General features: G+C 35.5%; 1 protein-coding gene across 1 annotated transcript in view; it reads left to right on the plus strand.

Annotated features, from left to right (window-relative positions):
• The window catches only part of MACROD2 (mono-ADP ribosylhydrolase 2), a 2,047,020-nt gene that overhangs the window by 61,119 nt on the left and 1,972,962 nt on the right, over positions 1 to 12,939 (plus strand). The window contains 1 exon segment of the mRNA XM_043602917.1: positions 9,435 to 9,542. Within this exon segment, the coding sequence (XP_043458852.1) occupies positions 9,435 to 9,542 (108 nt within the window).

The following is a 12,939-nucleotide window of genomic DNA, read 5'->3' on the forward strand; positions in this document are numbered from 1 at the left end:
CTAGCCTAGAATTTGTCACATAGTAGGCTTGACATAGCTAGAGAAGACGAACGTTAATGTGCAAGCGCTCATTAAGCCTCTGCTTGGGTCATGTTTGTTGATGTCCCATTCATTGGTCAAAGGCAATTACATGGAAAAGTCCAGAGTCATTGTGGAAGAGTCCTATATAAGGGAATAAATACAGAGAAATGGGATTCTTTGGAAGTATTTTTGGCCATTCTTAGTTACTGAATTATTTTTTCATTAATGCTCTTTATTTACAAGTAAACAATCAATTAAGGAGAGTAATAGTTTTCTTGTTTTAATTTTGTGCTCCTGAGTTACTGAATTTTTACCACAGCGTATATCCCAATACATATTAGTTTTGATTATAGTTTTATTGTTTGACACACAAGCATTTATTCTGATTTGATGGAAACTTGCTTCGTGTTTATTTCATGCCACTTTAGTAACTATTTTCTGTTTCTAATAGATTTCTGATAGATACCTGGCTGTAGTCATTAATCCTTTGAATCTAACATCCAGATGTCTGTGGGAGACAGGCAGTTAACATAATTGAGTGAGGTTAGCCTAGTTTGCACATAAACAAATATGTTCTGTCATAAATTGGAAAGTGAAAGATGCCTATCCAAAGGGTACATAGCCTCTACTCACACATCAGGTGAGGATGTGGGTTCAGTATTTCCAGGTCTCTTGATTTTTCAAAAAAGTAGGAAATCTACATTTTGATGTGAAATCTCACATTTAGTGTGAAATGTGATTTTGAATGCTAAAATTTAATTAAAAATTTAAAATGCCCTTTTCAATGGCAAAAACAATAGTGATGCTCTTTTACCTGAATAAAATAAGCCTGCCAATTTGTGACTAAGGGATCTGAAACAGCCACTATCCAAAGGACTTCTGCTTTTGGTCCAAACCTGAAGAGTTCGTCTCATCTGCCACTGCTTCTCAGTTTGTGGTGTTCTCCATATTTTCATTCTGGATGAATACTTATTTTCCTCAATACTTATATTCTCTGCCCCTATGACTTAGGAATGCCTTTCGATTTTGTCATCCTTATCCCATTCTACAGCCAGCTGGTATTCTTACTGATCCTTTAAAACTCAGCTTGGAGGGGCGCCTGGGTGGCGCAGTCGGTTAAGCGTCCGACTTCAGCCAGGTCACGATCTCGCGGTCCGTGAGTTCGAGCCCCGCGTCGGGCTCTGGGCTGATGGCTCAGAGCCTGGAGCCTGTTTCCGATTCTGTGTCTCCTTCTCTCTCTGCCCCTCCCCCGTTCATGCTCTGTCTCTCTCTGTCCCAAAAATAAATAAACGTTGAAAAAAAAAAATTTAAAACTCAGCTTGGAAATTCCACTTTTATAAAACTTCACTGAATGTTATTTCTCTGTCGAAACTCAAAGCACTTTGAGTCTTTGTTATGGCATTGATAATAATCTTCCTTGTATTGAAGTTGTTTGTATGCTTTATTATCATTCTGCTAGAATGTGGAGTTCATATCTCGGCTGGACTTTGTATTTCTTGCATTACTTAGCATGGCTATCATGCCTGGAATGCCTGCCTCCCTAATCAGGGGAGGTCTCACTCAAAGAGGAGCACTTTATTTGAAGGGTTCCTTTTCCTGACAGGTTTAGTTTGGAGTCCAGGGCTGAAGAAAAAAAAAAAAAAGAATCTGTTGTTGAGATTTTCATCCGTGGAAGCTCTGTGGAAGTTGAAGCTAGGAAGAAAGGCAGGGGGATTGAGTCTCAGGCCAATTGAAGAAGTGAGCTATTAAATTGTTAGGGAAAAACAGGTAGGAATCTGGGATATGGCATCATGATTATTAGGCAGGCATGATCATAGGAGATACAGGTGTGGCAGATCAATAGGCTAGCTGGTTTTAAAATATAATCTCAGGAACACAGCCTGCATCTCTGGGGTTCCTTGAGGTCTGAGGCTGTGTTCCTTAAAGCCTCTTAATGAACCCAATATTTTTCTGATCGTCTTGATTATAAATTTAATTTAATGTAAACATTAATTTCTATAGATATTTGCTTGATCTTTACTTTTAAATTTTGTAGCATGGTCTTACTGATTTTTCTGGCATCCTCAGAATTGAAGAGGTACACTGGCAAGAGGCCCCTTGTTGCGGGAAACACTCAGCCAATTGGTGCTCTTGGTGGCTTTTCTGTATCATGCTCATGGTTGCTAGAACACTTAGTATGAGGGAAATTAAGAATTTAGACTATTCTTAGGCACTTCATGTGACTATCCTCCTGCATCTTTGTTTTCCAAACATGGTCAGGGGACCCAGTGGTGGTCCCTTAGCTGTTTATCAAGTGGCCTTTAGGTAGTGTGGCAGTTCCAAGCAAATGTGATGAGACAGTTTTACTCAATATATTTTAAAAGTTTGAAATGTAAAATATAATTATGATTTTTATGAAAATTCTATTTTGTTATCAGTTATAGTCTTAAAAGTTATGCTTTTAAAATAGGGTAATATTGGTCAGTTAATCTTAATGAAGATTCAGTTAACAAAGTTTGCTTCTCCTAATGTATCTTAATGTCATTAGTGAGTTAATAAAGAATTTGATTAAATTTGTTTTTGTTGTTGTTACTATAGCATTGCATTATATTCCTACCTCATAAAAGGGATCAATGTCTTTAAAGTGGTTTAATTGATGCCAAAGAAAAGAGGTGAAATTGTAACATAAATGCCAGAATTCAGAATTAAGTCATAAATGTAAATAGTAAACAGAGTCCTAGTGCAAATAGAGTATGTGTTGGGATAAATAATCCGCAAGTTTGATGATCTTGCATAAAAAAAAATAAGAGAAAATATAAATAGAAGATACATGATTAATATCAGCAAATTTGATTTTACTATGTAGTCCTCTAATCCCTGGTGTGCTGTATGTTATGAACCATTGTCAAATAGTAGCAGGAAACAACCAAGGCCTTTGTATTATTTTTAAGGTATTGTAACCACATTGATAAGCCAATTACATTTTTTTTTTCCTAGGACAAAAGCAAATAATGCTTTGAGGGGGGAGTTCCTATGTTTGTAATAGAGAAGAGACTTAAACAACAGGCACCTAATTCAGAATTGGACTCTTTGAAATAAAAAATAGGTAAATGAGAGCTTGCATAGCATATTGGGTAAGAGCATGGGCTGCCTGAGTTCAAATCCCAGGTTTGTACTTACCAGCGGTATGTACTTGGTCAAACCACCTCCTTTCTATATGCTTTAGCTTCCTTATCTACACAGAGGGAATATTAGAAATATATAGTACATAGATTTGTTAGGATGCTAGGAGCTAATATTTATAAACATTAGAACAGCACCTGGTGCCTAGTAAATGTTATATAAGAATTAAATAAACTAGAACTAAATAAAAATGTCCATTAGAAATGTTTTTGTAAAGATGAGATTATGATTCAAATAGATATAAAATAAACACTTATGAACAATTTTATTTAACTCTGGTTCAGAAGAGAATTTAAAGGGATCACATATATAGGTAGTAAGGAACTCTGAAAGGAATTTGCAAATAAATGCAAATTGACCACAGGACAATATCAGTTGCATTCAAGGGAACATAATTTATTTGCGTTTCCATGGACAAGAATCATTTGCATTTTTATCTGCTTTCTATAACTTACAGAATTGTATAATAGCTCAAAGACAATGAAAGACATTATGCCGATGGGTAAACTAGATGGGATACCCACTATTATATTTTCTCCTCCATATCAAAGTCTTTCACAGTTTTTTTTGGACAAAATATTACAAACAAATGATAATAAAACCAATTGAAGGTTAATAACAAATACTATTTGTTACTGTTCCTCAGAGTAGGAAGTAGAAGGGACAATTCTTTTTTTTCAAATACCACTTTTGAATGTCACATGATATTAACAAAGACATTCTATTTAACCAAACTTTAGTTTGGTTCCTCTAAGCCCTTTTCTTGACTAGGATCCATTCTTGGTAGACCTGCATAGCTCAGTGTTAGCAAGAATCTTGCTAAGTCAATTTAGAGAGTATTCCCTACCCTGGATGTCTGATTGTCTTCTTTATCTGATTTTTGAAGCCTTTTGTCTTCACTCCTGACTGATTGGGGATCTATTAGTGAGGCTAACTCCTGAGCCAATGCCCCAGATGACAGCCATTAATCTTAGGATTCTAAGTATACTCTCTAAAGCTGGGTTAGAGGCCCAGGCTTCTTTGTTTGAAAGGTACTTCTTGGGCTAGAAGTCTTTCTTCTTGGCTTTTTGTTTTCAGTGGCAATTTACCCCTGGGCTGCGAAGGATTCTCCTGGCTCTGTGTAGGCCTGTTTTCTGTATTTCATCCTGCTTCTCCCTTGGGAACTTCTGAGTCCACTGAAATGCCCTTCTTGAGGTTTTGCTGATTATATGCTATGCTATCTCTGCCTACTTTCTTTCTTGCTGGCATGACTTTAATAAGGATAATTTGGAACTTCATTGGCTTCTTTTGGAAAACTTAAGATCTTCAAAACTGGCTCCTCTAAGATCTCTCTCTTCCCATTGCTTCTGATCCTCTTTCCTCCCCTTATAGTTGTTGATCTTCTTTTCAACTCCCTTGAATTTCTTGATGTGTACCTTTTCGTATTTCTACCTTCAACATCCCTCTTTTCCCTTCCCACTGAAGCTTCTCAACTCCCTATAATCATTTGGACTTTAGGCTCCCTACTGCTCATCAGGGGCTCTCAAGGGACTCAGGGACTCCTGAAAGCAACTACTCATGGCAGAAAAGGAAGAAAAGATAATTGGAAACAGACCAGATACTTTATATACTCAGATAAACTTTGGAGACATCCAGACAGCTGCTTGATGTTTCCTCAGTCAGTTTGTCACCTAAAATTTCCATCTATAGGGTATTCAAGAGGGCATCTTTTGGGATGAACACAGGGTGTTGTATGGAAACCAATTTGACAATAAATTTCTTATCTTAAAAAAATAAAAAAATAAAATTTCCATCTATAGCCTCTATACGATTATATATTTTTTTAACGTTTATTTATTTTTGAGACAGAGAGAGACAGAGCATGAACGGGGGGAGGGTCAGAGAGATAGGGAGACAGAGAATCTGAAAAAGGCTCCAGGCTCTGAGCTGTCAGCACAGCGCTCGACACGGGGCTCTAACTCACAAACTGTGAAATCATGACCTGAGCCGAAGTCGGACGCTTAACCGACTGAGCCACCCATGCGCCCCTCTATATGATTATATATCAGGGAAAATGAAAATTCTTGAAAGTCTCCTCCCCATATGTTGGTTAAAAAGCATTACCACTCATATTGAACAGGTTACCTTGATTTTTTCCTTCTGCCAGAAACAAAATTTAGATAAAAATATCAAGGGGAGCATAGCTCAGAGTGTATTACTGTGTTTACCTGACTTATGGCTAAAATTTTAGAATGAAAGCCACAAGATCTTTATATCTGTTTTTATGTATGTATATATTTGTATGTATATTATGTATATGTGATATTTTTCTACTTTTGGATTGTATTACCACATTAATCCATAAAATCCCATAAAGGAACTCTATTAAAATTGGCTGAAAGGTAAATGAGAGCTTATAAAAATATTCCTAAAACTCTCAGAAACAGAAACTAATCCAAATACTTTGCTTTTCAACTTTATATGACTTGAGTAAATTTTTAGTGAATAATATTTGCTTAATATTGTTGGCTTAATAAAAATAACTATCTTCTGAGTTATTAGTAATATGATAACAGCATACATTTTGTTGTACTTGGGTACAACAAATAACGTTGTATTATATCTGGATGTTTAAGATTATAAAAATTTTAAATTCAACCCAAGACCAAATGTATAAGTAAAAATGCAGGAAAAATTAATGCCGGATATTCATGACACCTTGTATTTGAAACATAGCAGTAAAAGAAAAATCCATTTATTTAACTTTTTTAGGTTTTTGCTTTTGTGCTGCTTTCCTAACATTCATGTACTGTAAAAATAATTAACTGGGAAATAACTTGAGATGATGACGAGCTTTGTTTCATGTTGAATATGTCTGCCTAAAAATAGTTTCCATGTCTTTGCAAGACCTACATATTCCAGTTTTAGTTAGCATTCAACTAAATCGGTTTAGAGAGAATACTCCACCCTCAATATTGATCAAATTCCACATCCCCTTCCATACCCCAAGTGATGTCTGATCACCGAGCCTGCCTTTAGCAAGAAGCCTAAGTCTGTTCAATCAGAATCTCCCCCTGCCTCTAATTTTTCTTCTTAGTGATTTTCCTTCCATTGATTCCCACTCTGCTCATGGCTGCAAATCCCTACTTGTCCTTGCTGTATTGGGAATTGAGCCCCATTCTGTACTTAGATCTTTTTTTCCCAGTTGCAGTATTTTCCAGAATAAAAATATGTTTTTACTACTTTAATTACTGTCTTTTTTGCTGTTGTTTGTTTATATGTTTTATAATATAAATAGTATGCAGTCTGGAAGAACAATTACTGTCATGTGTACATTGACAGATATTTCAACTTGTAGTTGGATAAAGCCAATTATGTGCAAAATGTGAATTAGTTTTTGTGTACATATATAACGTCCATGAGGTAGCAATGCTTGACAGTTTTCTATCTTATTGCCGAAAACTCAGGATGTAGGAAAAGATACATTGGAAGAGCTGATCAAACACAGTTGTGTGAAAAGGAAGGCAATGCATTGCCATTCAAATAAAAGAAATTATTTTCTGGTGGTAATGTACATTGCTGCATTTACAGAGAGTAGTTGGTGGTCAAAAGTATGCGGTCTGGTTTTGGCTTATTGCTAAAGGAAATACAGATACTTATTAATACTCTCAAATTACAGCTCTTGAGTAAATGTATGCCTTTTTTATATACCGTGTGAGACATTGGGCAGCAAGTATAAGTCTGGCTATGAGGAAGAAGGATGCTTATACTTATTCATGATGCTGATGATTCTAATAAGACCATTTTGAGTAACTTATTTGAATAACATGTCACAGCAGTATATTTATTTGATACGTTGCATTTGCTTGAGCCTTTAGACTCAAAATGTCACAATTTTAAAATTTGCAGATGAGAGATGAGGATTTCTTTTAAGAAAACTGAAATGTGGTATAAATGCTTGAACTTTAAGTCTTTCCAATACCATTCTTTGATAATTTCTTTATATTTGGAGAAAGAAATACATGATTTATTGTCACATATGTTAAAAAGTCACATTATTACAAATACAATTTTACATACATAATGCTTCATGAACAAATGAAGAAGTAGTTTTTAGAACTAAATGCAACTTTAGGAAGGATTAGAAATCTATCTACTTTGTATCCCAAGTTGGAAAGTCAAACTTTATGCTTTCATTTGTGATATGCTTATCAACTTAATGCCTGATGGAGTTCTGAAACTCATCAGTGAGAAGTGTTTATAATTTCAGGTTTACAACAGTCCAAATACGTATACTTTTTTTTTTTTTTGGACAAACCACCAAATATTTATTGTCATTCAATAATCTTTAACTGGGAATTAGGACTTTCTAATTTGGTAAAAGTAGTAAGACTAGAAACTGAGTGGGTGTGGAACTCAAGGTGTTCTGGCTCAAAGTCTTTGTCAATGGGCCAGGCATTGGCTTGGCAAGAGCACAAACAAAATTCTTTCACTGATGGGAATAACAACAACAACAACAACAATAATAAATGTAATGATACATTTTTCAAAATAATATTGTTTGAAAATATTTCTTAACTACTGTGTTTTTCTGAATATAGATGTTGACATAACTTGTCATCTTTGTAAATCCTTTGTTTAAAAAAAAGGTAGTGTTTGTTGAGAGCTTACTGTGGGACAAGTATTATTCTAAGTATTATGAACTCATAATTGTGAAGGAGCCAGTAATTTACAGACTGAAGCATAGAGAAAATAAATAACCTTTCCAATATCACCCAGTTGTTAACTGGTAGATCAAAATTTGAACAGAGATAGTCTGGTAGTAAAGTGTGTGCTTTTAGGCATTACCTGACAAGGACAGACGGTACTGGAGAAGCCCTTGAGGTGGTTTTATTTTTTTATTATTGTTTTATTTTGAGGTCCTCTAATGTCTTTCTCTGCTCTTTTCACATACAATTTTCCCATTTTATCCTCCTCCTCCTTATTATTATTACTACTATTGTCAACACTAATGGATATTTTGATTAGAATCCTTTAAGGAGAGCAGTGATTACAAAGAAGGGGATGCCTCGGAGACAGAAAGAGAGAAAAGATCACTTTTGTGACCCAGGATCATATCCTTACTCTTGGCCAATTTTTTTCCATGGCTATGGGGGCCCAAAGACAATTTAAGTGACTTGTAACCTATCATCTCTAATCTCCTAAATACTTCAAAATTGCATGCTCATTTAAGAGTATCATAGTGAACTGATAGCATTATCTTCTCCCTTGAAAGATTTGCACAGATCATAAACACTTTAAAAAGTTTGAGTTTATAAATCTCCTTTCGTAGAGGTATATTAAAGAGGTATATTATGTATAGTAATATGATGTTTTTTAAATCATTGACTTTGTAAACCTCTGTGTACTGTATTAACATCACTTGTTAAGAATGAATGAATCTCAAATTATAGTATTATCATAAAAGATTTAAAAGTAGGTCAAGTTGTAGAATGTAATGTTTTGGCTTGTTTTCAGCTTACCAGTTTGCTGGCTGTTGTGTGCAGGACAGAGCTTTTCTCTTTTAAATCTAGCAGCGCCCTCTAGAGTGAAAGGTTAATACAATTTGATAAGAAAAGCAGTTTGACCCACTCAAGTATTTTTGATCCTTCCCATTTTGAGGGGCATTTGTTACTTACAAGTAGCAAAGAGTGGAACCAATGTTTTTGTTCTGGGTGAATATTTTTTTCAAGGATGACTTGGTAACTACAACGAAATAGAAAGAAGCTCATTCACTGTGAAAATTTATTTTTGTCTTGGCAAATCTTTCAAGGGAGAAGATAATGCTATCAGTTCACTGTGATACTCTTAAATGAGCATGCAATTTTGAAGTATTTAGGAGATTAGAGATGATAGGTTACAAGTCACTTAAATTGTCTTTGGGCCCCCATAGCCATAGTTGTACATTTTTTTCTTCTTATGAAACTTGGTCGTTCATAATGTTATTTTAAAATTGATATTTTCATAATAATCAGAAACATTGAGTTTTTTGACCAATATAACATGTATAAATTTATTGACTGCCTATTTTATACATGATGTACTACATTTGTATTGAGGAATACATAATAAATAGAGAATAAGCCACACCCCTGGTACTTACACATTTATTTCCACTTGTATATCAGATTGTGACCCATATTGGCTATTTTATCAAAATTGTCCTTAAATAAATTAAGACTATACTGTTGATATATATATATGTATATATATATATTCTTTTTTTATTACAGAAGAAAATACTCAGGAAACATCACAGGTGAAGAAAAGTTTGAGTGAAAAAGTTTCTCTCTATAGAGGTGACATCACATTGCTAGAGGTAGATGCTATAGTCAATGCGGGTGAGTACTTGATTATATGAGTATTATTTTAAATTATTTTTCATAAACAGGAATGTAGGTATTTTAGGAAAAGATGTCCTTCCTGGTATAGAAATATCTTATGTACTTCCCTTCTGGATTAAAAACACTGATGATTTATTTTACGTATGTGCTGCAGTTAATTTACTAACTCATGGTATCCATGCTAAGTTGAGACTAGGGTACTAGATCATTGGAAAAGTGAAAGATTATTGCAGAAAGTTCCTCAGAAAGAACTTTAGCAGCTCTATTGTTGCTGGTTTCACACTTGGGTTAATAATTTGCCAACATAAAAACAAATTCATCAAGCTTTTTCCTTCTTTTGAATAGGTTGTAAAGAGATGATTGAACTACACCAAAACAAGTAATCTAGAAAGTAATTATTTCTGCGGTTTCCAAATCACAGTTGTTTGGTTGCTCATGTTTGCTATGAAATGCTTTATTCTAATTATTTCAATAATCAAGTAATTTTTATGTTTGAAAATAGGGGAAATTAACTTATTTATGATGGTATCTCCTATATATTTTATTATGTGACTACATGTCAAATACAAAGTAGTTGTGATTCTATAAAAATAAATGTCAATAATAAAAGGATATTTAATGATTTTAATTTGTGTTTTGTAAAGGTAGACTTTTTTCAGCCTATCTTTGGCTTGAAAATGCCAAATAAAAATAGATTTGGACTTAGGTAAGGAGAGACTTTGTTCAGAAAGATTATTACAGTAAGGGGAAGAGTACAATTGTAATAGGAGAAGAAAGAATATTGCAGTAGGAAGAACCACTTTGACCACAAGATCTATAAGTATCTCAAAGATCAATCAGAAAGGGGCTTTTCTTTTATAAGGAGGAGTAAACAGGCTAAAAAGAATTGGGTGTGGGGGACTGGGATGAATGGATGGCATGATTGGACAGTTGATCAGGGAATATTCTTCCCCTGAGGTCCGCTGATTCTTGGGAGGGGTCATTCAGGAAGGATTGTTTACCTTCCATTGCTCAAGGATGGGTCAAAGTCCAGGGACTTGAAAGAAGGAGAAAAGCCTTACTAAAGTTTGGTCAACTCCAGTTAAGAGCTGTTGACCAATCAGAATGGTCAATATGGACAAACAGTTCAGCTAATCATTTATGAGTGAAAGAATGGGAATTTGGAAGATGTGTCTTTGTCTTGTCATAGGTTACAAGGGATCATCCATGAGTTTTATCTCAGTCACACGGGGAGCATATTTCTGTGCTGGTAAGCTGTTTCCTCGAACACAAAAGGGTGAGGGGTAATTTTTTGGCAGTCTCTGTTTTCCAGGAGTACAGGGTTCATGTGAAATTCAACATTGTCTTGAAGTTTCCTCTGGTGATGAATAAATTCACACAGGATAGTAGGAACATGCTTTGGTGGGTGAACAGAAGGATCTCACAGAGATCTGGAATGTTGTTTAGGAGATAGATAGACTTCTAGCAGGAAGTCTGGGAGTCTAGTCAGCTTGTTATTCCCTTAGAATTGGCTGTCGGTTGCTTTGTACTGTAATTTGCTTTGCCATAGTCAGAGCTGTTTTTTCTTTTTCTCTTCTTCTGATTCCTCTGTGATCCCTTTCTCCTCTGCTGCATCTCTCAAATGCAAAACCTTCATGAGAGGGGATCAGCCTTGGTCATTTAATCACCACTCAATATGAATCACTTATTTTGGATAGAATTACATCTTCATGCCACCTCATAGGCTACAAGTCTCCCTTATATCTAGTCTCTGTGGACTGTTCATTTGTAGCCCTGGGTATCAAGATGCTTTTCTCTGATCTATGGGGCGTCTGGGGAAGACATGCCCTTAGAAAGAATCCCATGAACTCCTTTCCAGTACAGAGGTTTAATCAGATATTATTGTAGCTATTAAGTCATTAATGATTTATTATGCTCTAAATCCTATACATATGTAAGCTTTAATTTAAAAAAATTTAAAAGCTTTTATGTATATATAACACCAACCTTCCTGTATATTCTTGTAATTTCTAGCTGTTAATCCTAGTTCTGTTCTGTGGAGTACAACTAGTGATGTGTATTTTCTTCTTAAATACCTGAAGATAACTCTTGAGTTTCTTTCTTGTTATTAACATTACATTGGATTTGCCACGTTGGCACAGTAGGAAGTGATGGCTTAATAATAGCAGCAATTATGGTTTTTCTTGGGTTTTGTTAATTGTGTACATGTGTAGCTCCCCCTTGAGACTATAGAATGGTGTCTTTTCATTTTTTTGTGTCACCCTCCAAAGCGATGTCATGCCATTATGTTCTTAATAAACACTTGATACTGTATATGTGTTAAGTTGAACTACGTGCAATTGAACCATATGCTACAAAGCACCTCTGAGCAATTGCACATTCAGCATTGAGGACTTGATATACTGAAACAATTTGGCTCTGATTTTAAAAATGAATTATTTGATCAATTAATAAAAATAATTATGGGGTGGGGCTCCTGGGTGGCTCAGTCAGTTAAGTGTCCAACTTTGGCTCAGGTCATGATTTCATGGCTCATGGGATTGAGCCCCTCATCGGGCTCTCTGTTGTCAGTGCAGAGCTGACTTCAGATCCTCTGTCTCCCTCTGGCTCTGCCCCTCCCCCACTCTAGCACATGTTCTCTCTAAAAAATAAATAGACATTCAAAAATAATTATGGGATAATTTTTACTGAAATAGAATAAAATGGTGCTAAACAGGAAAACATCTCTAATAGAAAAAGAACATCCTATCACTATTTTGATTCTTGTCCTTCCCTGTATGCATAATTTTTTCATAGCTGCCACATAGCTGTGTACAAGGGTTTGATGAATTAATATGAAGGGAGGCAGTAACTTTCACTCACTCCCAAAAACCATTTGGCACCTTTAGCTCACCTCTCTGGCTGAGATTATATAATTTGGCCATGTTCTGCATCTCACAAGGACAAACTCATTAGGAAGTTCCTGGGTATATGGAAAAGAGATGCCAAATGTACAGTGTAATGACTCTATTTACAGCTTTCTGCTGTGCAGTTTGTTTGCCTGGTGTGTAAAGAGAGGAACAGCATTTTATTCTTTCAAGTGAACAAGGCAACATGGCAGGAGACTTCAGAGCTGCCTCTAGTGAGAGGGGAATGAGAGGCAGTGCCCCCCTCCCCCCACCCCCCCAGTCAGGGTGCCAAAGCAGCCCAGACATCACTTCCTATCAAACTTCTAAAGGTTATCTTCCCACGTTCATGTTGTATTAGTTCGTTGGAACACCAGGGATTATTTGCCATGAATGAAATGATTTGATATTTAAACTTTTTCCTAATAAAGTACTCCTTGAACTTCCTTAGATTTCTTTAAATGTGACCCAGGATGAGCCTCCTATGCCTCCTATGTATTTTATTCTTC

Source organism: Prionailurus bengalensis, chromosome A3 (genome assembly GCF_016509475.1).
Source record: "Prionailurus bengalensis isolate Pbe53 chromosome A3, Fcat_Pben_1.1_paternal_pri, whole genome shotgun sequence".
Taxonomy (NCBI): Eukaryota; Metazoa; Chordata; class Mammalia; order Carnivora; family Felidae; genus Prionailurus; species Prionailurus bengalensis.